Raw genomic sequence first — 23,925 nt, 5'->3', positions numbered from 1 at the left:
TGCAGTTTAATGTTTCCAAATGTAAAATAATGCACTTGGGGAAAAGGAATCCTCAGTCTGAGTATTGCATTGGCAGTTCTGTGTTAGCAAAAACTTCAGAAGAGAAGGATTTAGGGGTAGTGATATCTGACAGTCTCAAAATGGGTGAGCAGTGTAGTCGGGCGGTAGGAAAAGCAAGTGGGATGGTTGGCTGCATAGCTAGAGGTATAACAAGCAGGAAGAGGGAGATTGTGATCCCCTTATATAGAGCGCTGGTGAGACCACATTTGGAGTACTGTGTTCAGTTCTGGAGACCTCACCTACAAAAAGATATTGACAAAATTGAACGGGTCCAAAGACGGGCTACAAGAATGGTGGAAGGTCTTAAGCATAAAACGTATCAGGAAAGACTTAATGAACTCAATCTGTATAGTCTGGAGGACAGAAGGAAAAGGGGGACATGATCGAAACATTTAAATATGTTAAAGGGTTAAATAAGGTTCAGGAGGGAAGTGTTTTTAATAGGAAGGTGAACACAAGAACAAGGGGACACAATCTGAAGTTAGTTGGGGGAATGATCAAAGGCAACATGAGAAAATATTATTTTACTGAAAGAGTAGTAGATCCTTGGAACAAACTTCCAGCAGACGCGGTTGGTAAATCCACAGTAACTGAATTTAAACATGCCTGGGATAAACATATATCCATTGTAAGATAAAATACAGGAAAAATAGTATAAGGGCAGACTAGATGGACCATGAGGTCTTTTTCTGCCGTCAGTCTTCTATGTTTCTATTTAAGCTAAATGTACCAACCTCTTTCACCCATTCTTCATAGAATTTCACCCATTGCCATTTTTGATGCTCTTATCTAAACTCTTTCCATTTCCGCAGGGTTCTTTATGTTTTGTTGCAACCAGAATTGGGTGTAGTTGTTCCGATGTGGTTTACCTTGTGCAGCATTGGTAAATTTAGTTTAAATAAGACAAATTATTACTTACCATGTTCTCAGCACTATTGATACAATCTAAAATTACATTGGTCCTTTGTAATGATATGTATACCTCGAGGCTCAACTACTGTAATGCTCTCTACATGGGGCTATCTTTGAAAAGTGTTCGGAAACTTCAGATCATGCAGAATGCAGCTGCAAGAGCAATCATGGGCTTTCCCAAATATGTCCATGTTACACCAACACTCGCATTGGTTGCCGATCAGTTTCCGGTCACAATTCAAAGTGTTGGTTATGACCTATAATGCCCTTCATGGCACCGGACCAGATTATCTCAGGGACCGCCTTCTGCTGCACGAATCCTAGCGACCAGTTAGGTCCCACAGAGTGGGTCTTCTCCAGGTCCCGTCAACTAAACAATGTCGCTTGGTGGGACCCAGGGGAAGAGGCTTCTCTGCAGCGGCCCCGGCCCTCTGGAACCAACTCCCCCCAGAGATTAGAATTGCCCCCACCCTCCTTGCCTTTCGTAAGCTGCTTAAAACCCACCTCTGCCGCCAGGCATGGGGGAATTGAGATACTCTTTCTCCTAGGCCTCTACAATTTTATGCATGGTAAATGTGTATGCATGTTTGGTTTTTATAATAATGGGTATTGGATTATTATTATATGCTGTTTTATTGCTGTTGTTAGCCACCCCGAGTCTGCGGAGAGGGGCGGCATATAAATCCAATAAATAAAAATAAATAAAAAATAAAATAAATACATCAGTGATGGGTTCTAAATTAGTTTGCTACCAGTTTGCACGTTGGCCTGGGTGGAGGCTCCCAACGCCGCTACTGATTCACAGAACCAGGATGAACTGGGAGAAACCCACTGCTGGCATACATATCAAGTTGTTAATTAGACTTTAAGGATTATTTTTTCAGTGTTTGAAAGCCTATTTTCATTTCCTTGCTGAAAATTTTGTGCACTGCTAAATTTAAGGATCATTTTTCATTTTTCTATCCTGAACCAGAAAAAAATGATAATGGGATATTTAGGAGGTTTGTATCATGGTGTAGCAAATGTTTTTTGTTTGGAAACCCTACAAATACAAATTAAACATTTCCTGTTTATGCCTTTTCCTGTTAATTATTTTAACATGCAGGATCAGTGGGGAATGTATTATCCTTCAGTGAGACAAGAGCTCATCAGGTGATCCAGCAGAAATCAGAGCAGTTCATCCTTTACAACCAGCAGCAGCTCACCAGAATCTATCCATCTGCCTACCGAATTGACTCTAGCAACTTTAACCCTGTACCATATTGGAATGTTGGTTGCCAGCTTGGTGAGTGATGCATGTTATTGTCACTTATGTAGGTGCCCAAACTTTTCTTTACCCTCTGGATATGCACCTGTTAATTATCTACCTACATTCATTCCATATGATGATATTGAATGCTAAGCTGAAGTCTACAAAGAGGAACCTTGCGTAGGTCTTTGGAGATTCAAGTTGTTGTAGGATGTAGTGCAGAGCAATATTAACAACATCATCTTTTGATCTATTTGCTTGATATGCATCATTGTTCTTGAATCAAGTCAGACTTGTCTAGCTTCATATCCTTCACTATATTTGGAGTACACTTCCCAGAATGGCCAATCAGCTTGGTGACAGGAATTCAGTCCTATCTGGAAGGTGCCAAGGTGAAGAAGGCTGGAGGCTACTGACTACCACGTTTATTACCTTCTGCTTGAATGATCTCTGGCAATTTGACATTACTAAACATGTGAACATGGATCAAGGATTAGGTGCCTCCACTTTTTACCCAGTAACTTTTTGTATCATGGGAAGGCCAAATCTCTTCCCAACATGCATAACTCCTGAAGAATGAGCAACAGAAAAAAATATATACAGTGGCACCTCTACTTAAGAACTTAATTTGTTCTGTGACCAGGTTCTTAAGTAGAAACGTTCTTAAGTAGAAGCAATTTTCCCCATACGAATCAATGTAAAAGCAAGTAATGCGTGCAAATCGATTAGGAAAGAAATAAAAGCTCAGAACTTGGGTGGGAGGAGGAGGAGGAAGAAGAGGAGAAGGAGAGACTGTTGTGGTGACTCCTCGGCTGCCCAGAGCGAAGGGAACATTTCTTTCCTCTGGGTGCTGGCAGAGGTTTATTCCCTATCCAAGCGTTCGCTCTGGACTGCCAAAGCCTCCTTAAGTGCCACCAAATATCATCCATTCAAGCATTTTTGCTGCTCCCATGATGGAAATAACATGCATTAGCTGAAAGAAAGCTGATATTTCTCACCTCATATTTTTCTCATCACTGGAACTGTTATTGGAAATAATATGTAACTTGACCACTTGAATTTGATCTAAGATGCATATTGAACTTCTTCAAATAAAAAAGTTTAAGTATAATAAATTAATTAAATTAATTAAATCATGTTTTAAGGTACTAAATGAAACTAATTTAGTTTGGATCTAATCCTATAAGTATAGAGCCAGATAATCAAATGATTACAGCGGTTAAGTTAAAAATCTGCTTATTCGACAGTGGCATTAAATTACCAGTCTGAAGGGCGGGTGATGCAGTTAAACCAAGCCAAGTTCAGGATGAATGGCGACTGTGGATACATCCTGAAACCGCAACAGATGTGCAAAGGTAATACAAGGCAGTGCACTGAATATATTTATTGTTCCTACTCATCCATTTATTAAAGACATCTTGGTTAATATTAAAATATGACACCTGTTTGGAGAAAACATCAAATAGGTTAGTTTGGAAACTGATCAGGAACAAGATATAATGACATATTCCTATTTCGACAGGAGATAGTTAAATGAAAAATGTAGCTTAGCTATGCTTTTGCAAACAAATGAAACATTTAATACAGTTGTTGATATGAATCTGTCTAATGAATTGTATTTGCTTACTTACCGTCATTTTCTACTTGTTGTGTTTTGATGGACAACAAAAATAACGAAATACCTTGAATTTATTTATTATTTTTGTCTAGGAATAAATTTGACATATTAAATTCTAATATTAACTTAGCTTTATTATTTCTTTTAATCTTCAATGTAGGTTTTTTCAAATGTGCAGAAAACAAGTTGTATTTCTTCATTTAAGATAATACATTTCTATATTTCTATCCATAGGCACTTTTAATCCATATTCTGGAGACCCTCTTCCTGCTTCCCCTAAAAAGCAACTTATACTCAAAATCATCAGTGGTCAACAACTACCAAAACCCCCAGATTCCATGTTAGGAGACAGAGGAGAGGTAAACTATATTGGTGAAAGAGTTAATTTAGTTCACTTATGGGAGAAAAGATTCACCGATAACCTGAAACATGCATGTATATGTTTCTAATCTGCATATGAAAAATGATGGATGGATGGATGGAGAGAGAGAGAGAGAGAGAGAGAGAGAGAGAGAGTCATTATTAGTTAATAATTACTCCATAAAGCTCATTGCATATATAAAACTAATAATTAAATAAGCATATCAATTTATATATACAGTGGTCCCCCGATTATCGCGAGGGTTCCGTTCCAGGACCCCTCGCGACAATCGATTCTTTGCGAAGTAGCGGTGCGGAAGTAAAAACACCATCTGCACATGCGCAGATGGTGTTTTTACTTCCGCCGCAGCAGCGAGGAGCCGAAGATTGGGGTTTCCCCGCCGCCCACGCAAACTCCTCGCTGCTGCCGCGCCCGCTGCTTGTCTTGTCCGCCGCCTGCCTGCCCGCGCGCCCGCCGCGCGCCCGCCCTTCGCCCGCCCACGCCGTTCGCTCGCGCCGCTTCCCAGCTGAGTCCTGAAGCCAGAAGGCAAAGGCGAACTTCCGCGTTTGGCTTCGGGACTCAGCTGGGAAGCGGCGCTGGGGTTTCCCCACCGCCCACGCAAACTCCTCGCTGCCGCTCACCCGCCCTTCGCCCGCCCACGCCGTTCTCGCTCGCCGCCGCTTCCCAGCTGAGTCCTGAAGCCAGACGGCAAAGGCGAACTTCCGCGTTTGGCTTCGGGACTCAGCTGGGAAGCGGCGCTGGGGTCTTACTGGCCGCCCACGCAAAGGGGAAACCCCGGCTCCTCACTGATGCCCGCCGCTCGCCCTCCCGCCAGCAAGAGGGGGAAGACCCAGGGAAGCCGCCCAGCAGCTGATCTGCCCGGGGAATGCAAACTCCACCATCTACGCATGCGTGGCCATAGAAAAAAAGGGGCGCGCATGCGCAGATGGTGTTTTTACTTCCGGGTGGAAAAATCGCGATATAGCGATTAGCAATGATCGAGAGCGCGAAACTGGGGGGATCACTGTATTAATAAAACGATAATGTGCTTTGCTGGACATGTGCTCTGCATGAGTGCAAAGTCCAGCAAAGACTGAAATCAATTGGATTGATCACATGATCAGAGAAAAAGAGGAAGGCCAAATAAAATCTGGACACCAATTTCAGAAAGACTTAAAAAACAGCAACTTTAAATGGAAGGATGCGGAGATTGGAGCTGTGGATTGAGAATAGTGGTGTACGCTAGTAGTCCAAAATGTGCTACTTAGAATAGGATGGGGGGGGGGGAAACACTTGCCATGTGACACACATCTGAATTTATGTCATTTAAAGCTGTTCCTTAATTTATAATAAATTTCTTGTTAATGTATTCTTGCTAAAAAATGAATTTCAAAATATACTTTGCATTTCATATTAATAATCAAGGTATGTGACCTATGGCCCATGGAACCATATCTGATGGCACGTGACACTTTGCCCTATGTCAGCTGCATCACGCAAGTGTGTGCTGGCCAGCTGATTTTTGGCCTTGCGGAAAGTGGGAGCGGAGGGCGGGGAAGCATTTTCGCCCTCCCCAGGTTTTAGAAGCCACTAGGGAGTGGATGGCGAAAAATTGCCAAACGAGCCAAACAGAAATGAATTAAAGAAAGGAGAATTAATTTATTAATAAACAGTCTTTCATTCATTAAAAACAGTTTTATAATAAAAGTTCACTGTCAGAAAATTTAAAAATTGCAAGTAATTTTTGCGGGAGAGTTGGAGTTTTTTTTTTAAGCGAAGATTATGATCCAACAGACAACTATTGGAAATAATAATAATAATAATAATAATTATTATTATTATTATTATTATTATTATTTCTTGGATTTGTATGCCGCCCCTCTCCGTAGACTCGGGGTGGCTAACAACAATGATAAAAACAACATGTGACAATCCAATAATATAACAACTAAAAACCCTTATTTATAAAACCAAACATACACACAAACATACCATGCATAACTTGTAATGGCCTAGGGGGAAGGAATATCTCAACTCCCCCATGCCTGGCGGTATAAATGAGTCTTGAGTAGTTTACGAAAGACAGGGAGGGTGGGGGCAATTCTAATCTCTGGGGGGAGTTGGTTCCAGAGGGCTGGGGCCGCCACAGAGAAGGCTCTTCCCCTGTTGGACTGAAATAAAAAGCTTTAGTTAATTTGTTGGTTCAATTGTGTGATTCTTTAATTGTTCCATGTTTCTAGAACCACAGTACAATTTTTCCCGCCATTTAGTATACCATGATAATCACCTAATAATGCTAATATAGCTATATTTGCATCTGCAAAGAAATCCTTTGTACTAAATCCAATATGGACAGTTTCATCTTGGCAGTTGCTTTGCAAGATATCACGGTAACATTTTTCTTCAATAAATTTAATTTCAAGTTTTTTAAATGGTCATATCAGAAATGTAAAGCAAGGGCAAGAGACTGTAATTACAAGTCCCATCATCATTCATTTTAATTCTGTTGACTAAAGCAGAATTTACTCTACAAACATTTAAATGGGTGTAGGTTTCCCATACCTAAACCACATATTCAAAACTATGACTACAGCTTTCTCAATATCGTGTACTTATATTTATCTGAATAAAATCTATGCTTATTTCAAAACATCTGGTTAGCAAAATTCTAGTAAATGGATCTCATCTCATCATTTGAATTCAAATTCAACATTTACTATGAATGTCCCAGCTATAATATCACTGCAATCTAATACAATAGTTTACTCAGTCTTTAAAATCTGTGGATGCAATATAAGGTGGATATTTACTTTAGATATTTATGAACTGGTCTCAAGTAGATTTTGTGTTTCTAAAAATGTCTCAAGCAGATAATCGATCCATTTGTTGAAGTTGAAATTATTGGGTTACCAGCTGATTGTTGCAAAGACCAGACCAGAGTTGTAGATGATAATGGTAAGAGATACATCTTGCAGATTTTCAATTTCTCACCAAAGACTGTGTTGACAAAATTCAACCATTTTGCTTCTCAATTTTGATGTCAGGATCTCTTGGCATATTGAGCTCTATAAATGAGGGCTAAGGGCTGCTGAAGGGTGCCCACCCATGTTTTAAAATGGAAGGTTTAGAACAGGGGGGTCAAATGTGAGGCCCACGTTGCCTCCCTGGAAACAGTGAAGGACTGGCCCGCAGTGCCTCTGCCAGTGAAAATGGACTCTTGAGCTCCATTTCTGGCTGCAACGGCCTCCTGCAACCCTCTGCCAGCAAAAACAGAAGCTCTTCCGAGTGTTGCAGGAGGCCTCCATAGCCGGAAATAAAACTCAGGAGCCTGTTTTCGGTAGCAGAGAACTCAGGCTGCCACAGGCGCCCCTGACATGAGTGACATCATGCAGGCCATGCCCACTCTGCCTCCCCCCCAGGTCAAAGGCAAACCAGATTTAGCCTTCAATGAAATTGAATTTGACATTCCTGGTTTAGAACAAGTTCAGGAGGGAAAGGGGAGTATTTATGAGCCGGGGTGGCGCAGCAGGTAGAGTGCTGTACTGCAGGCCACTGAAGCTGACTGTAGATCTGAAGGTCAGTGGTTCAAATCTCATCACGGGCTCAAGGTTGACTCAGCCTTCCCTCCTTCCGAGGTGGGTAAAATGAGGACCCGGATTGTGGGGGCAATACACTGACTCTGTTAAAAAGTGCTATTGCTAACATGTTGTAACCCGCCCTGAGTCTAAGGAGAAGGGCAACATAAACATTGAATAAATAAATAAATAAATAAATTTAAATATTAGTTCTCCAAGCAGGATACATTTGTCAGGGGGAAAAAGGACACTGATTAAAAATGGTCTTTCAGTTAGGGTGTGAATGGCCCTTGTTTCTCAGCCTAGCTCCCTCTTCTTTGCCATCTGTTCTGGGACTGAAGCTGCAGAGATTCTGATTTGAAAGTCTCAGTTTCTAGAAACTTTTATCTTGATGGATTAGGCTGTAGCTTTGGTCTGACAATAATGTGGGAGTTTTGATGCTATCAGATAAATGAATGGAACAGTTGGTGAGTCAGTCAAAATTCAGCCAGTGGGGTTAATGGAATGCCGAGATAATGCATTTGGCTTGTCATTCCTTGGTGTTGGAAGCAAAGCATGAATGTATTTGGTTACATATTTAGCCAAGGACAATGCTTAGACTTTTTAAAATGTTAATATGAAATCCTCATATACAGTTATATATAATTTAATTTAATATACAATAAGCTTGGTTACATGTAATATAATTGTGTTTGCAAGCGATTTAAATTAAAATAGCCTAAAGCAGAAATACTTTTATTGGATGTCATAAGGTTTTATCTATTAGTACGCAATCAATTCTTCATTAAATAAAATTCCTTTTAGATTTGGTATGTAGATGACTTGTAAATTGTAAATAAAAAATAACACATATTCCTTCTGATTAATGCATCTGCTATATATTTTGTTCCTCACAGGATTCAACCCTGTTTGGGAAGAGAGCCTGACTTTTACTATCCACATGCCTGAAATAGCTTTAGTCCGATTTCTAGTTTGGGATCATGACCCGATTGGCCGAGATTTTGTGGGGCAAAGGACTGTGGCTTTTAGCAGCTTGATGCCTGGTAAGTCCATTGGTTTTACTCTCTTTTCTTTAGCTGCTTCACTAGCAGGTGAAATGAATATCTTTTCACAGTCTGTGGTGTGAGAAACTCTAATGATGTTCCTGGTATCTCTTAAATACTTGAGAGGAAGAAAGTTTGTAGAGCAAACGAAGAAAAAACATTGCCCTTGCTGAGATGGAAAACTAAACCTAAGAAGGACCTAATCCTGTGAGCTGATTGGAGTGAAAATAGTTTCACTACCCTGTTTCCCCAAAAATAAGATGTACCCCGAAAGTAAGGCATGTCAGAGGTTTTGCAGAATTTGCTAATATAAGGCACCCCCAAAAAATAAGGCATAGTCAAGTTTACATACGGTACGGTGGAAAAACATACGGTACCATTCAAAGCTGTTCTTAGCGGTACCGTAATAATGTGGCACCCCTGCTGGCCCCTTCCATCGCTTTGTACCGTCCAGTACAACAGACACAATCTGCTGCTATCTCACCGCCATTACAGTCTCCACTACAGTGTAGATTGTAGTTCCTCTGGTGGCCGGAAGCTGCAATAGCGGGAGTATACTGTTGTACCATATAAGTGCCGTCGTTTGTGTGTGTGGGTGCCATACTGACAGGTACCATACCATAATCAGTGTACCGTACGGTACACTTTCTTTGGGGGTGTCAGCTTTTCTGCCTGTGAATTTGTCTTATTTGAGAAATATAAGGCACCCCCCGAAAATAAGACGTAGCACAACTTTTGGAGCAAAAATTAATATAAGACAGTGTCTTATTTTTGGGGAAACACGGTAATATAGTGCAGCCTTTTAAGCTATTTGAGATTGGGATTCCAGATCTATTGATAATATTCTTTAGTAAAGTCTATTCATTGGATAAATGTTGAACAATGTAAATATTAATACCAATAATCTAGTTTGTCTTTTCTCTTCTGATTTGTAAAATCAGCGCGGACGTTCTTTCCAACCAGAATTCCTATTTCCAGGTATACAGTTTAGTTCAGACTATTGTGGCATAGTTATTAGAATACTGATGTTCGTCCATTATATTCAAAGAGGACCTTGACATCTATCATAGACCTGAGTCGCCTCTGTGCAGATCCACAGCTGCAGTTCCCAGTGTATCCACACCTGCTGCTTTATCCCTCACCCATCGCCACAGGACTTTTCACAGGAATTTTTTGGGGGTGTGTGTGCCAAGACTTAGAATACTGAACTTAGGGACAGAAGCACACTAGATGACTTTGGGCAATCTTTCTCAAATCAATCTACTTCACAGGTTGACAATTGTGGAGGAAAAAATAGGAAAGAACTCCTGCCTTGTGCTCCTGCACAAAAGGTGGGGTATACCTCTAACAACTAAAACAAGTATTTAAGCTTAACCTCTATTTTTTGCACTTATTCCCTTGCCTTGTACTATTAGATATACTATCTGGAGGTTGTAGAGTAACATCTAGAAAATAGCAGGATTGCTTACCAGTTTACAGGAAGAATCTGCATCAGATTGCAGGTTTTTCAAACACTTATGGTATCTTTCAATTCTCTGCAAAATGAAAATATTTTCTTTCCTTATAGAACAAGTACCGTATTTTTGGAGTATAAGACCTTTTACTCCCTAAAAGAGACTGAAAATTCTCTTAAGTCTTTGCAGGCTTATTTTCATTCCTCCTTCCTCTGAAAAAGGTTTTTTTTAGCTCTAATCAGGGGATAAAATAATGTGCTGAAGCTGAATGGACTAAGGACACTAGCTAGATGAATACCTGCTAGGTAGATTTTCCCCCTATTTTCTTCCCCCAAAACTAAGATGGGTCTTATACTCTGGTGCATCTTATACTCTGAAAAATACGGTAGTTCTATCCTCCGTTCAATTTTGGAGAGTTTAATCTCATTAAGTCAAGCTTAATCAGAATAAAAAAGTGGCTGAAACTCCTGATTGTTAACCTAGTTTAGCTAAAAACATACTTTTCCAATAGTACAGTAGTTTGTTGTTTTTTTTAAAAAAACAACAGACTCTCACACATGCAAGATAAGTCTGAAATTTTTCTCAGTTCATTTTTTCCTATCCTCTAGTCTTTGTTTTATTATTATTATTTATTGGATTTATATGCCGCCCCTCTCCAAAGATTCGGGGCGGCTAAGAGCAATCATAAAACAGCGTACAATAATAATCCAATACTAAAAACGATTAAAAACCCATTAATATAAAAAAACCAAACATACATACAGACATACCATGCATAAAATTGTAAAGGCCTAGGGGGAAAGGGAATCTCAATTCCCCCATGCCTGGCGGCAGAGGTGGGTTTTAAGTAGCTTCCGAAAGGCAAGGAGGGTAGGGGCAATTCTAATCTCTGGGGGGAGTTGGTTCCAGAGGGTCGGGGCCACCACAGAGAAGGTTCTTCCCCTGGAGCCCGCCAAGTGGCATTGTTTAGTTGATGGGACCCGGAGAAGGCCAACTCTGTGGGACCTAACTGGTCGCTGGGATTCGTGCAGCAGAAGGCGGTCCCTGAGATAATCTGTGTCCTTTATTATTTTGCCATGGCTGGCAAAAGTAGGTAGGACTGTAACATGTGATGTGAAACCACCAAATCATGTTATGGATTCATTTGATGCACTAGCTTTATTCCATATACACAGATAGTGCCTGAGTTCCCATAGCACCCCTGAACCAAACCTTCATAATGAAGACAAATATAAATGTATATGTCCCAGGATAATGTTGCAGGATCCAATCTGGGTCGGTCACTGGGATCAGAGGTTTAGTCTTCTGAGCTTTTGGATTTGTGCTGGAGCTCATCTCCAGGGAATTTCTCTCTAGCAGAATGTATACCCAACCTTCTTTTAATCTAGTCTAGCATCATGTGTGAACTATTCTATGTATAACATTGTAGGATAGCATCTTAACTATGAAACACACCATTTCTGATGATGTTCACCTTCACCAGGTTATCGTCATGTTTACTTAGAAGGACTGACTGAAGCATCAATTTTTGTTCATATAACCATCAGTGAAATTTATGGAAAGGTAAGAGATAAGTATTCAGTTCTACATACTGAACAGTTAAGATTAACATTTGATAATGAAAGAGCACCTGTTGATTAACTACAGATTTAAGCTACAACTTCAGCTTTCTGGTTTAAAAGTACAAATGTCTGAAGAATGTTCAAGTTTGGACTGAGTTTTTTTTAAAATACTTAATACACAATTGCTTTCACTAGTGCCATCTTCAGATATATTGGCACTCGCAATATTTCTGGAGGACATCAGACTTAAGTTTCAAAACCACAAATTGTCATTTGTGCTTATAAGGCAAGTAAATGACATTAATTATATATTAATGCTACTTTCCTTAGATTGGATAAATTACTGTGCCCAAATATTTATGGGAACATTTTTCCTACTTACTTTTTTATCACACCTATCTCTTTATTTAAAAAATTATATTGATCCCTCCCATTTTGGGATTAATAAGAAAAAATAGGGAGTTACCTAATAGCTGGGCTCATTTAGCACTCATTTCTCATTGAACTGCAAAAATACTTCTTCACCAGAATTTGTTGCTTTTATTGGTAATTGCTTAGTTTTAATCAATTTTAAAGCAAAGCTACTGCTGTTCTCTTATTACTGTTTCTGAACTTGGAGAATTTTAAAACTTAGATTAAGTTTTAAAATGGCAAAGAATTTATTTTTTGCAAACTGCTTTTTCTCCGTTTCTGTTATGAAAGAGTATTTTAGTTGCTTAGGGCCATAGAACCAATAGAGATGCTCATCTCATATCATGCAGATATAATCCTATGTTCAATTTTTGGCATTTCTAAGTCAGTTACAAAAGACTCCCATCTGAAACCCTGGTCAGTTGAGGGCATTAATTTGCAAATAAGAAATTGAAATGACTTTGATATTCTGTGTCCCTGGCAGCAATATTTAAGATATTTGAGTTGCTATCATTGCAAAGCAATTGCAAGCAATTGTATTTATAAAAGACAGTATAAACTATTGATTGTCTTTTCTGACAATATTTAGGAAAGTTCAGTAATTCTGAACTCTGATTTATTGTTAAGACGACAGCCTAGGTAAATCTCAGACTAGAAGTTCACGGGCTATAAATCAAACTGAACTTCAGGATTATATGTCACATTTGGCTCTTTTGGTTTATTATTTATTCAATAAATTCATCTGATCCTAACTGTGGGTTCAGTAAAGGGTTACCATTGCATCCGAATTCAACCTATGATTTGGGAATAACCTACTTTTTGCATTTAGTTTCATGATCTTGATGCCCACATATGCAGTTTTAATTGTTCCAAGCAACTTTATTTTTAGTGATTCAAGAGGGAAGAAGAACCAGAAATTCTCTAGCCATTGTGACAATAATTGTACCACATTTCAGCCAATTTCAGTTTTGTAAACCAACAAAAAATACTTTGCAGCATTGCAATGTGCAAAAGAGGCCCTCTCTAATTGGATAAAATCAGTACATTTTTCTAGGATGCACTCATTACCGGTAATCTGTTTCACATCATGGGACTCTTTGCTTCATTGAACAGCCTATTCCATTGAATTAGCTAAGTGCTGATGTTAGTAATCATTGCCCTCCTTTTCCTTATTTTTCCCTTATCCCCTTAAAAATGGGGGAGAGAGAGACAGAGAGAGAGACAGAGACAGAGAGACAGAGACAGAGACAGAGAGAGACAGAGAGAGACAGAGACAGAGAGTGAGAGACAGAGAGAGAGAGAGAGCTACCTCTTGGTTTCTTGTTTTGAAGAGCTTTTCTTCCTTTTGCTTCGTGCACTCCCCTGTATTATTGCTCCAGGAATCTAGAACTCTGATTCTTGACTTGGATCATTATTCAAAGAAGTATACAAAATAGATGGGTATTTCAAACCTGAGGATATGTTCGGAAATGTCCCCTGAAGCCTCTCGTTCTCTGTTTGTTAGAATGCTCTGAAAACAGAGATTAGCCAAAAAACTTTGTGTTACCCATTAGCTATTTATAGCCACGCCAAGGATTGCTAGGGATGTAACTGTTGTGCAAAGGATTCTCTGACTTGGTCCTTCGTGAGTTGTCGCCTTTATTTTCGGGCAGTAACTGACAGAGGGTGGGAGAGTAACCTATGTTACTTTAAAGGAAGTAGAAATCTTAATAGGAAGGCTGCAGAGGTAGTCCTCGACTTATCACAATTGAGCTCAAACTTTCTGTTGCTAAGTGACAAATTTGTTAAGTGAGCCTTGCCCCATTTTACGACTTTTCTTCCCATAGTTGTCAAGTGAATCACTGCAGTTGTTAAGTTAGTAACATGTTTGTTAAGTGAACGCGACTTCCCCATTGGCTTTGCTTGTCCGAAGGTTGCAAAAGGGGATCACATAGTCGTGGACCACGGCAACCGTCATAAATATGAGTTACCGTAGTTGCCAATCATCCAAATTTTGAGCATATGACCACAGGGATGCCGCAATGGTTGTAAGTGTGAAAAATGGCCATAAGTGCCATTGTAATGTAAAAGAGTCACCAAATGAACTTAGTGAGGACTATCAAGTTGGTTGTTACATTCAGTTGGACTTGTCCATCTGAAGGAGGCAGTGGAATGTCAAAAGCAGCTCTGCCATTTTTCTGTAGTAATAATTTACTATATTTTATTTACTTACTTACTTACTTACATACATACATACATACATACATACATACATACATACATACATACATATACAGTGTTCCCTCGATTTTCGCGGGTTCGAACTTCGCGGAAAGTCTATACCACGGTTTTTCAAAAATATTAATTAAAAAATACTTTGCAGGTTTTTCCCCTATACCACGGTTTTTCCCACCCGATGACGTCATATGGCATCGCCAAACTTTTGTCTGCATTTAATAAATATTTTTTTAAATAAACTTTAATAAATAAACATGGTGAGTAATCATCTAAATGGTTGCTAAGGGAATGGAAAATTGCAATTTAGGGGTTTAAAGTGTTAAGGGAAGGCTTGGGATACTGTTCATAGGCAAAAATAGTGTATTTACTTTGGCATCTCTACTTCGCGGAAATTCGACTTTCGCGGGCCGTCTCAGAACGCATCCCCTGCGAAAAGCGAGGGAACACTGTATATATATATTGGATTTGTACGCCGCCCCTCTCCGCAGACTTGGGGCGGCTAACAACAGTAATAAAACAGTATACAGTATAACAATAATCCAATACTAAAAACAGTTAAAAACCCATTATTATAAAAACCAATCATACATACAGACATACCATGCATAAAATTGTAAAGGCCTAGGGGGAAAAGGCAAGGAGGGTGGGGGCAATTCTAATCTCTGGGGGGAGTTGGTTCCAGAAGGCCGGTGCCGCCACAGAGAAGGCTCTTCCCCTGGGCCCCGCCAAACGACATTGTTTGGTTGACGGGACCCGGAGAAGATCCACTCTGTGGGACCTAACGTATGCATTGTCTTCTGATTCAGATAAATTGAGTTTGACGTTTCTACTTTTTTTTTTTTTTGCCTTTCAGTGGAGTCCTTTAATCCTCAATCCCAGTTACACTATCATGCATTTTCTAGGAGCCACAAAGGTAGCTTTTAATTTAGCATGCAATTTTGCACCGGCTAGATGCTTTTACCATCCCTCCTCCCTTTTTGGAGGCTTTCTGAATCGCATGATCTCTTACTGCCATAGTGCTTTATTGCTCATCAAGCATTTGAAAGTTTGTGCTGCTGCTTCGAAGGTCCTGTGTGATAAAAATAACATGCTTTGGGGCCAGGCTAGCTTCTCACCCAAGGAAATGTCTCGCAAGCTTGTCATATGCAATTAGGAAGTGTCTTATAAAACCTCTTTTGCTTCGAGGCAGGCTGCCTTTTTTTCCCTCCTTACACATGCATGAACTCATGGTGAGCTTCACCTTTTTTTGGATGAGCTAGATGTGGACTTGCTTCATTTGATGGCTTTCTTTGATTTGCTTGGGATTTTCGTATCAGTCACTGCTCAGATAATGTGTGCAAATACGGCAATGTAGAAGTTCTTTATGTAAAACAGGCCATTCCTTTCCCCACCATCCCAAATCTCTAGATATTATCTCCTCTCCCATTTTCTTTTTCTTTCTTATTTTCCAGAACAAGCAACTAATAGGACTTCGAGGGCTTTTTAATAAGAACTCCAAACATAATTCCGTGGAAAACAGCGCTAATTATATCCGAAAAAGGTCACTCGGGGACCGATTCCTTCGACGCACAGCCAGCGCTCCAGCCAAGGGCAGGAAGAAAAGCAAAATGGGCTTTCAGGAGACCACAGACCTTAAGGAAAGTGTATCTGATACTTTGGACTTGAAAGAGAAGGAAGAAGGTTTCAGGCAAACAAGCAGAAGTCTACAATTGCGTCCCATCTCCATGCCTGTTGGAAAATATCTCCTGGCAGGGTTGCCACCACCAGACCAGGATGTTAGTAGAGTAGTTGAAGTTACCAAAAGTGAAAGTACATCTGGTGAGTTCCCACTTTCAGGATAATAATTTTGAGAATTTTTGACCTTTTGATCAAGTCAGTTCTGTGTTTGTTGCTTGAAACTTAGTCTAGCAGGATGTACAGATATGTATACACGAACACTGCATCTCATTGTATACCTAACATGCCATTTGCTTTTGAAACAAGGCAGTGGCCCAAAAAAGTGGTGAGTACCAAGCAAAATAAATTAAATTCAAGATAGGAATGGGAATCTCACTAATTCTAAATTCTAAACAACCAACTTTGTTTATTGTATCTCTCCAACCATCTTTGTTTCCACTACAGTGTTCCCTCGATTTTCGCGGGGGATGCGTTCCGAGACCGCCCACGAAAGTCGAATTTCCGCGAAGTAGAGATGCGGAAATAAATATACCGTACTATTTTTGGCTATGAACAGTATCACAAGCCTTCCCTTAACACTTTAAACCCCTAAAATGCAATTTCCCATCCCCTTAGCAACCATTTAGATTATTACTCACCAGGGTTATTTATTAAAGTTTATTTAAAAAAATATTTATTAAAGGCAGACAAAAGTTTGGCGATGACATATGATGTCATCGGGCAGGAAAAACCGTGGTATAGGGGAAAAAACCACGAAGTATTTTTTAATTAATATTTTTGAAAAACCGTGGTATAGACTTTTCGCGAAGTTCGAACCCGCGAAAATCGAGGGAACACCGTATATCAATTCATTGCTTTTTGTTCTGTAAATTTCTTACCTCTCTCTTTTTTGAAAGTCTCATTAACTCCATGCAATCACTAGTCTTACTCTTCTCCTCTTCCTTCTTCTTCTTACTACTTACTCCTTCTTATATTTGGAGAATATCTCTGGGACCGCCTTCTGCCACACGAATCCCAGCGACCGGTTAGGTCCCACAGAGTTGGCCTTCTCCGGGTCCCGTCAACTAAACAATGTTGTTTGGTGGGACCCAGGAGAAGAGCCTTCTCTGTGGCGGCCCCGACCCTCTTGAACCAGCACCCCCCAGATATCAGAGTTGCCCCCACCCTCCTTGCCTTTCGCAAGCTCCTTAAGACCCACCTTTGTCGTCAGGCATGGGGGAATTGAAATTTTCCCTTCCCCCTAGGCTTATAGAATTTATACATGGTATGCTTGTATGTATGATTGCTCTTTAAATTGGGGTTTTTTAGATTATTTTTAATATTAGATTTGTTTACATTGTCTTTTTTATTGTTGTTAGCTGCCCCGAGTTTTCGGAGAGGGGCGGCATACAAATCTAATAAATAATAATAATAATAATAATAATAATAATAATAATAATAATAATTTGTTTTGAAATATGATCCTCATTCATTCTCTCTATATGACCAAATTGCTTAATTGCACTTCGTCCATATTAGTCCTACTTTTTTCTAATCAATCCACATTGATTCATTCATTAACTATTCATTCTTGAATCCATCTTGTTTTGTTTTAACATTTTAAATATGCCATTTCTACTGCATTCAACTTATTTTTATATCCCTACTGCCATATCTAACTCTTAATACCATATAAAATAATGGACAGAAGTATGCTCCAACTACCTCCATTATCCACTACCATCCATTATCTTTTTACCAGCATTTGTATGTCTTAAAATGTTTCCACTTCATCATCTTTACTAAACATTCTCTCAAAGTGTACAAATTCACCTACCTGCTCCAATTTTTCTCGTTGTATTTAAACAACTTGCAATTTTTACTCCAGTTTATGTGTCAGTTGTGGCTATGTTGGTCAAGTTTAATTTTCAGATCCATATTTCCTTTTACATTATATAGTCTGGCTAATATTCATTGCAAATCATAGAAGAAACAGCCTGGTTAACCACAAGCATTCATTGTATATTAATCCATCAATACTTTAAACAATCAAGGAACATCATAAATTCTTGTCTTAGTCTCTGCTCAGGGTTGAACCAATGTTTTATTCTCCATTTTACTTCCATCACAGATTGCTCTTATCACAGCAATAAAGTTTCGCCTCCATATTGAAGCCAAGTATTTGGTAATTCACAATGGTTATAAAGAGCAGTCTGCTTTAAATAACCTTGAAAGTCTAGACTATATTTTAAATTATATTAGAGGTAAAGGGAAAAGAAAATATTTATATATTAGCAATACAAGAATCTTGCTGTTGAACAGAGTGCACATTTTCGGTATTTCATTCAAGAGTTCTGATAAATATGCCTCTTGTTGCAGATGGTGTTTTAACAGAGCTATTTTATTCTGTCTTTGTTTGTCATGCTCCTTTATAGTACAAATCTGAATAGGAATACAGCTGAAGGTAATTCTACATGTCTGGATTATGATACCTCATTGACTTTCTTTATACAAATATTACATCATGATTGCAGTGATGTAATAAAGCATTGAAGAAAAACTTCAGTGAAGTGCCACCCATTGTATATTTTTCCCATTTCTTCACATCACATGGATAATTTATAGTAAATGTACACTCACAAAATTAATTTCTTTTCCACAACTGTGACTGATTTTACATTCTCCATTTCTCTGTGGATAAATGAATCTTAAGAAAGTAATATAATATTTATAACAATTTTTTTTTTGTGTTCTCTTTTTGGGTTGATTTAGCAGAAAGCAGAAACAATACAAGTGAGGATTGTACAAATGTAAAGAAAACCATCACCTCTTCTGAGAAAAATCCATCTTTTACATACCTGCTTAAGAAAGATGTACCCAAGTCTGGTACATGTGGTACCCTTTGTTCTGATGAAAAAGGAGAAAGCCTAAACTTTGCAATTGGGATAGCTGAAACCTATTTCTCCACTGAGTATTGGAAAAGTAATTTTCCCAATGAATTTGTTCATGTAAAGGAAGATCCTGAAAGAAAAAAACATGAAGACATAGACTGCATGGATCCAAAAACTTTGGAGACAGCTGCATTTTGCAAAGAAAAGCAGAAGATAGCAGATGAAAAATCTAACATGGAATCCCAAACAATTTTAAATACAACAATAACCAATGTGTGTGGGTTTAATTGTACACCATCTATCCCAGATAGTGACATTTCTTGTCTGATTAATGATGTCTCTCTGGTTGACGAGAGAGAAAGGGATAATTCTATTTCAAAGCTGATAGATCAAGTTGATGTTACAAGTGGCTCAACTGACTTAACTCTTGTTTCAATTCCTTCTGATATTAATAAAGAGAACAATGATCTAAAGTCCATACACCTACCAGGTACATCACTGAATGAACAAAGCATCATTTTGGATGATAAATCCTTAAACTTAAAATCAGCTGTAGCAGCTTGTTCAACTGGTTCAAGAGCAGAAAATACCATAATATCCACCCCTAAGACAACAGGGTGTCCTCTGTACACAATTATCCAGGAGGCTTCTCTTTCTCCAGTTTTTCAGCCTGCATTAATGAATAGATCTGTTTGCAAGGATACGCAGGATGCAAAAGGCAGTTGCATAAATGATGGTGCCAAACACACTTCGTATATTTCACCTGTCAACATGCAGAAAGCAAACCCTAAAAGAAAGTGTGGAACAAGCTGGGAATTTCTCAGCAATAGCAACTCCTTTACTTCTGACATAGAGAATACCATAGTTGTCCCAGTCACTTGTGCAAATTCTACAGGTAGCAGCCTAATGGAAATTGATGGGGAATTACAAGACCTCTTGATAACTGCTTTTGAATATAAGATAGAAGATATGAGCCAAGTTGCTTCTCCTCTGAAACTTAAGCATAGTCAGGATACACTATACTATAACAAAACTATATGTGAACCCCTAAAGAGCGTGGACTTTCACAGTGAAAACCTAGCTGAAGGTTTAAAGTTTAACAATGATAAGAATCAGTATTTTCCATACCCACGTCAGCAGACGTTTGAACTTTTGTACAATAATTGTTTGAAAATTTCAGATGCACAAAATGAATTGTTAAACGTTCCTCAATCAACCAACATCACTGCTGCTCTTAAGCCCAAAAATGTTCTGCCTTCACCCTATCCTGGAGCTCAAAAGCAACACAGCCCTTGTAAATCGAAAAGTCTTGGTGACTTAACCTCAGAAGATATCTCATGCAATTTTGAGAGCAAGTACAAATACATTAGCAGAGGTTTTATTACATCTGGTATGAGAGACAATATGGTGGCCACTCTCAAGGCCAAGAAACCATCAACTACAGACATTCTGACCGAACAACTGCGGAAACTTGTGTCTTTTGATCAAGAAGAGAGTTGCCAGTCATTTTGTTCTAAACAGATCGATGACTGCCCAAAAACGCTGGTCAGAAAACTCTCATCCAGAAGTCAGAGTAGAGTGAGAAATATTGCTAGCCGTGCCAAGGGACGACAAGAAGCCAATAAACAAAAACCTTCTAATGTTAGCAGTAATGTAACAGACATAGTCCTTCGAAATAAGCCCCCAGTACCGCCTCATATCATCAATAGGCATTCTACTGGATCTTACATAGCAAGCTATCTAGATAACTTCAATTCAGATGACCTAGAACGCAGGGGGGTCCCAGAAGGTGCCTGCTCATCTTTGCAATTTGGGTACAGTGACCGGTTTTGTACAGATGACTCCCTTTTAGAGACCAAGCCAAATGAAGATGACAAACCAGAAATCTATTTTCTCCTAAGACTATAAATTGTAAAAATGTATATCTTCATTGTTTACAAGCTTTGTCGCTGAATGAAGGATTATCAGTAAGCAGTGAACCAATTAGCCTTTTAATTACTCAGATTTTTTTTGGTACTGCTTGAATCGTGTAATTAATTAGTGTGTCCATTCTGATAAATGTTTATGTAAATAGTTGTGGCAACATGTCATGTATTTGTTTTCCTTTTTGAAAATTTCTTGCTTTCTACATGAAGTGAATTCTGCTATCCAGTCTACAACCATATGCAACAGAATTTGTTACAGCTAGGGAATGCTATGTTTGCTGCATTTTTCAGCTACTACAGATTTTTAGAGTTAATTATCATCCATCATATAATTCTCTCCCTGAAGAATTACATATTTAAATTTACTGCCTTTTCCAGATTAAGCAAAATGTAAGATAGCCTAAATTTAAATTTCAAAACTTCCATATTTATTAGATAATACTAAATTTCCCACACTGAGTGGAACAGAACGTTCTTCCATAAACTGCAGAAATTTTCTTCTTTACAAATTTTGCAGTGTTTATTTTATTAATTTGTTGGATTGTGTATCCTGTTTCTTCTTCTGTTGCTGCTGCTTTATTTATTTCAACAAGACTCCCAAGAAATCCAGTTCTTCCCTTAATTGTTTTCAGCAATACAAGTGTGAGTTAGTGTGATTAAGGAGTTATGTGACTTGTTTTTGTATCATTTCTTTGTAGATATTTGATTGTTTTGATACCGCTATGTTAGAGCACAGTAAATAGTGGATATTGTTCCAAAGAATATCCTCTGGATTGATGTAAAGATTCGTGCTTCTTTCAATGGCTATTTAAATGAAGTGGTGCTGTGATGTCGAAGAGGTCATGAGTTGAATTGGCGGGGGGGGGGGGGGGGAGGGGTTGTTGATAATGAGATAAAAAGAAGATCCAGCAAAGCAGTTGACAAAGTTGCTTTGCAAAGCTCAAAGCATTAAAGCAGCTGCATCCTCTAGCACAGACGTGTCAAATTCATGGCCTATGATATACTGGCTTTAAGTGACGATAATCGTGTGACAACAATGTGACACGAGTTTGTCACCCCTGCTCTAGCTGGTTCACACATTAACTTTGAAGACAGGATCCAAACCATCTCTACAGAGTAGCCCGAGTTGAAATAGTGTCACTGTTGCATTTGTACCTTCAAACAACTGAATAGTGAGCACTCCAAAGGATGTGGCTGCTTTAACCTTTAGACAGAAATACCTTATTCATATTATTACTCTTGTCACAGCTTTATTGAAGATCGGTGGTTTTTAAGAAGCATCTCCTTCTTAAAGGACATGTTCATAATGTACAACTATATAAAAGTATGGCTAGAATTATGTAGCCCACAAAAAACCACCATCACAATTTCAATTTTAAATTTCATGTTAATTAAATAATCTGTTCACAGAAATCAATACAGATGTAATATTACTTAATTTCCTAGCAACAGCATGCTACAAGTTCTTCCTATATTGTTTTATCTTTCCTCATTTGTATAGTTTTGTTTTACGTGAAGCAGAATTAGCCAATTGCTGAAATTGGAATTTGGTAACAAATTATAGTTTTCTAATACCCGATTTCTAGAATACTGTATGAGGAAGGGTCTATATAAGTTTGGGTGTTATGTCTTCCCAAACTTTTCTGTGAGCAGTTTCTATTTCCTTTGACCTAAAGGTGAGGTTGAAGAATTTTTGCTATTCATGTATTTATTTTCTGTATTTGGCTATGAATGTACTTAAAATGCAGTAGCAAAGTGGTATGCAATAACATTATAATTTCACACATAGAAACAAAAAATCTTTATCTTGCTGCGGATTTGAGACAAGGGCTTTTACTATCTAGTTAATGCTAAGGGTGGAAGGAGAGTCACCTCAATATTATGTAGCAGTGTTTTAGCAGCTTCATCTGCATTGTGTAATGAGAAATTTTGTTCAGTGTAAAAGGTATGTACACCTCTTTTGTAACATAGGATATTATTTGTATTCATGAAAGGAAAACCTTAAAATAAATTTGTAATACCCAAATATATGCTTCTGAGCTATGAAGTAGAGTAACGGTGTCAAGTAAATGAAAGTTTATAATTGGAAGGCAGTTGTTATTTACAGACCTTTATTCATGGGAAATACTATTTCCAATTCACAAAATGGGTATTAATGTAACTTTGAAGTCTATTTGTGTGTGTCTGTGGGTCAGCGTTTACATATTTAAATTGGATTTGGGAACTTGTGAGATCAATTAACAGGCGTCCCGAAGAATAATAAAAGAAAAAGGTGGGGATAGGATAAATATCCATACCACAAAGGTAATTTCCAAATACAATATGCCTTATATGTATACATCTTTCTATATCCCTTCTTTTGACTTCCCTCTCTTTAGACACTCCTCCATTACACAACACTCTTATATAACTTTATTGGCAAGCTTTTACATCCTTTGGCCCTCTGACTTGCTCTGAGTACGTTTCTTTCCAGCCCTAACCACATGCTAACGATGTTCCCAGCTCTTATCGGTTTGCAAGCTCTTTCATTGTTACTCTCTTCCAAGAATGTATTCCATACCTGATCTTTGTAGGGTTATTTTTTCATTGCTTGGTAAGCAATGAATACCTGGTAAGCAGATTCTTTTCCCTTTTTTCCTCCCCACAAACTAAGGTGCATCTTATACTCTGAAAAATACGGTATGCATAAGCAGTGCATAAGCCATGCTGCAGGTTGCAATAAACCTGCATATTATTTATATTTTTAACATGTCTGTGAGGCAAACTATAGATCACAAGGCAAAGTCAAGGCAGAAGACAAAAGGCAGTCCTCAGGGCAAGACAAGGCAGGGCAAGGCAAAAGGCACAACTCAAAGTTGAACGATATGTAAGTCAAAACAAAAACCTCTTCTTGGCAAAGACTAATTTCCCATGGCTTGTTCTTAAGTCAGTGCTTCTCAATTACAGTGATACCTTGTCTTACAAACTTCATTGGTTCCGGGACGAGGTTCT

The 23,925-nt window shown here is 38.6% G+C and overlaps 1 protein-coding gene across 5 annotated transcripts in view; it reads left to right on the top strand.

Moving 5' to 3' along the window:
• Nucleotides 1-22,960, top strand: part of PLCH1 (phospholipase C eta 1) — a 196,950-nt gene extending 173,990 nt beyond the window's left edge. For 2 of the 5 annotated variants that reach the window (XM_070753486.1, XM_070753484.1), the window contains exons 16-24: nucleotides 2,078-2,257; nucleotides 3,469-3,576; nucleotides 4,074-4,198; nucleotides 7,071-7,155; nucleotides 8,672-8,818; nucleotides 11,756-11,835; nucleotides 15,316-15,375; nucleotides 15,914-16,280; nucleotides 18,891-22,960. In XM_070753486.1, coding sequence (XP_070609587.1) covers nucleotides 2,078-2,257; nucleotides 3,469-3,576; nucleotides 4,074-4,198; nucleotides 7,071-7,155; nucleotides 8,672-8,818; nucleotides 11,756-11,835; nucleotides 15,316-15,375; nucleotides 15,914-16,280; nucleotides 18,891-20,917 — 3,179 coding nt within the window. In that variant the 3' untranslated portion in view covers nucleotides 20,918-22,960. The remainder of the gene's footprint in view (nucleotides 1-2,077; nucleotides 2,258-3,468; nucleotides 3,577-4,073; nucleotides 4,199-7,070; nucleotides 7,156-8,671; nucleotides 8,819-11,755; nucleotides 11,836-15,315; nucleotides 15,376-15,913; nucleotides 16,281-18,890) is intronic. The other 3 variants (XM_070753487.1, XM_070753489.1, XM_070753488.1) reach the window with 3 other exon arrangements.
• The last annotated feature ends 965 nt before the right edge of the window (nucleotides 22,961-23,925 follow it).

Source organism: Erythrolamprus reginae, chromosome 5, assembly GCF_031021105.1.
Source record: "Erythrolamprus reginae isolate rEryReg1 chromosome 5, rEryReg1.hap1, whole genome shotgun sequence".
Classification (NCBI taxonomy): domain Eukaryota; kingdom Metazoa; phylum Chordata; class Lepidosauria; order Squamata; family Dipsadidae; genus Erythrolamprus; species Erythrolamprus reginae.
The sequence above is the reverse complement of the archived record's forward strand: the minus strand, read 5'-3'. Positions and strand labels throughout refer to the sequence as shown.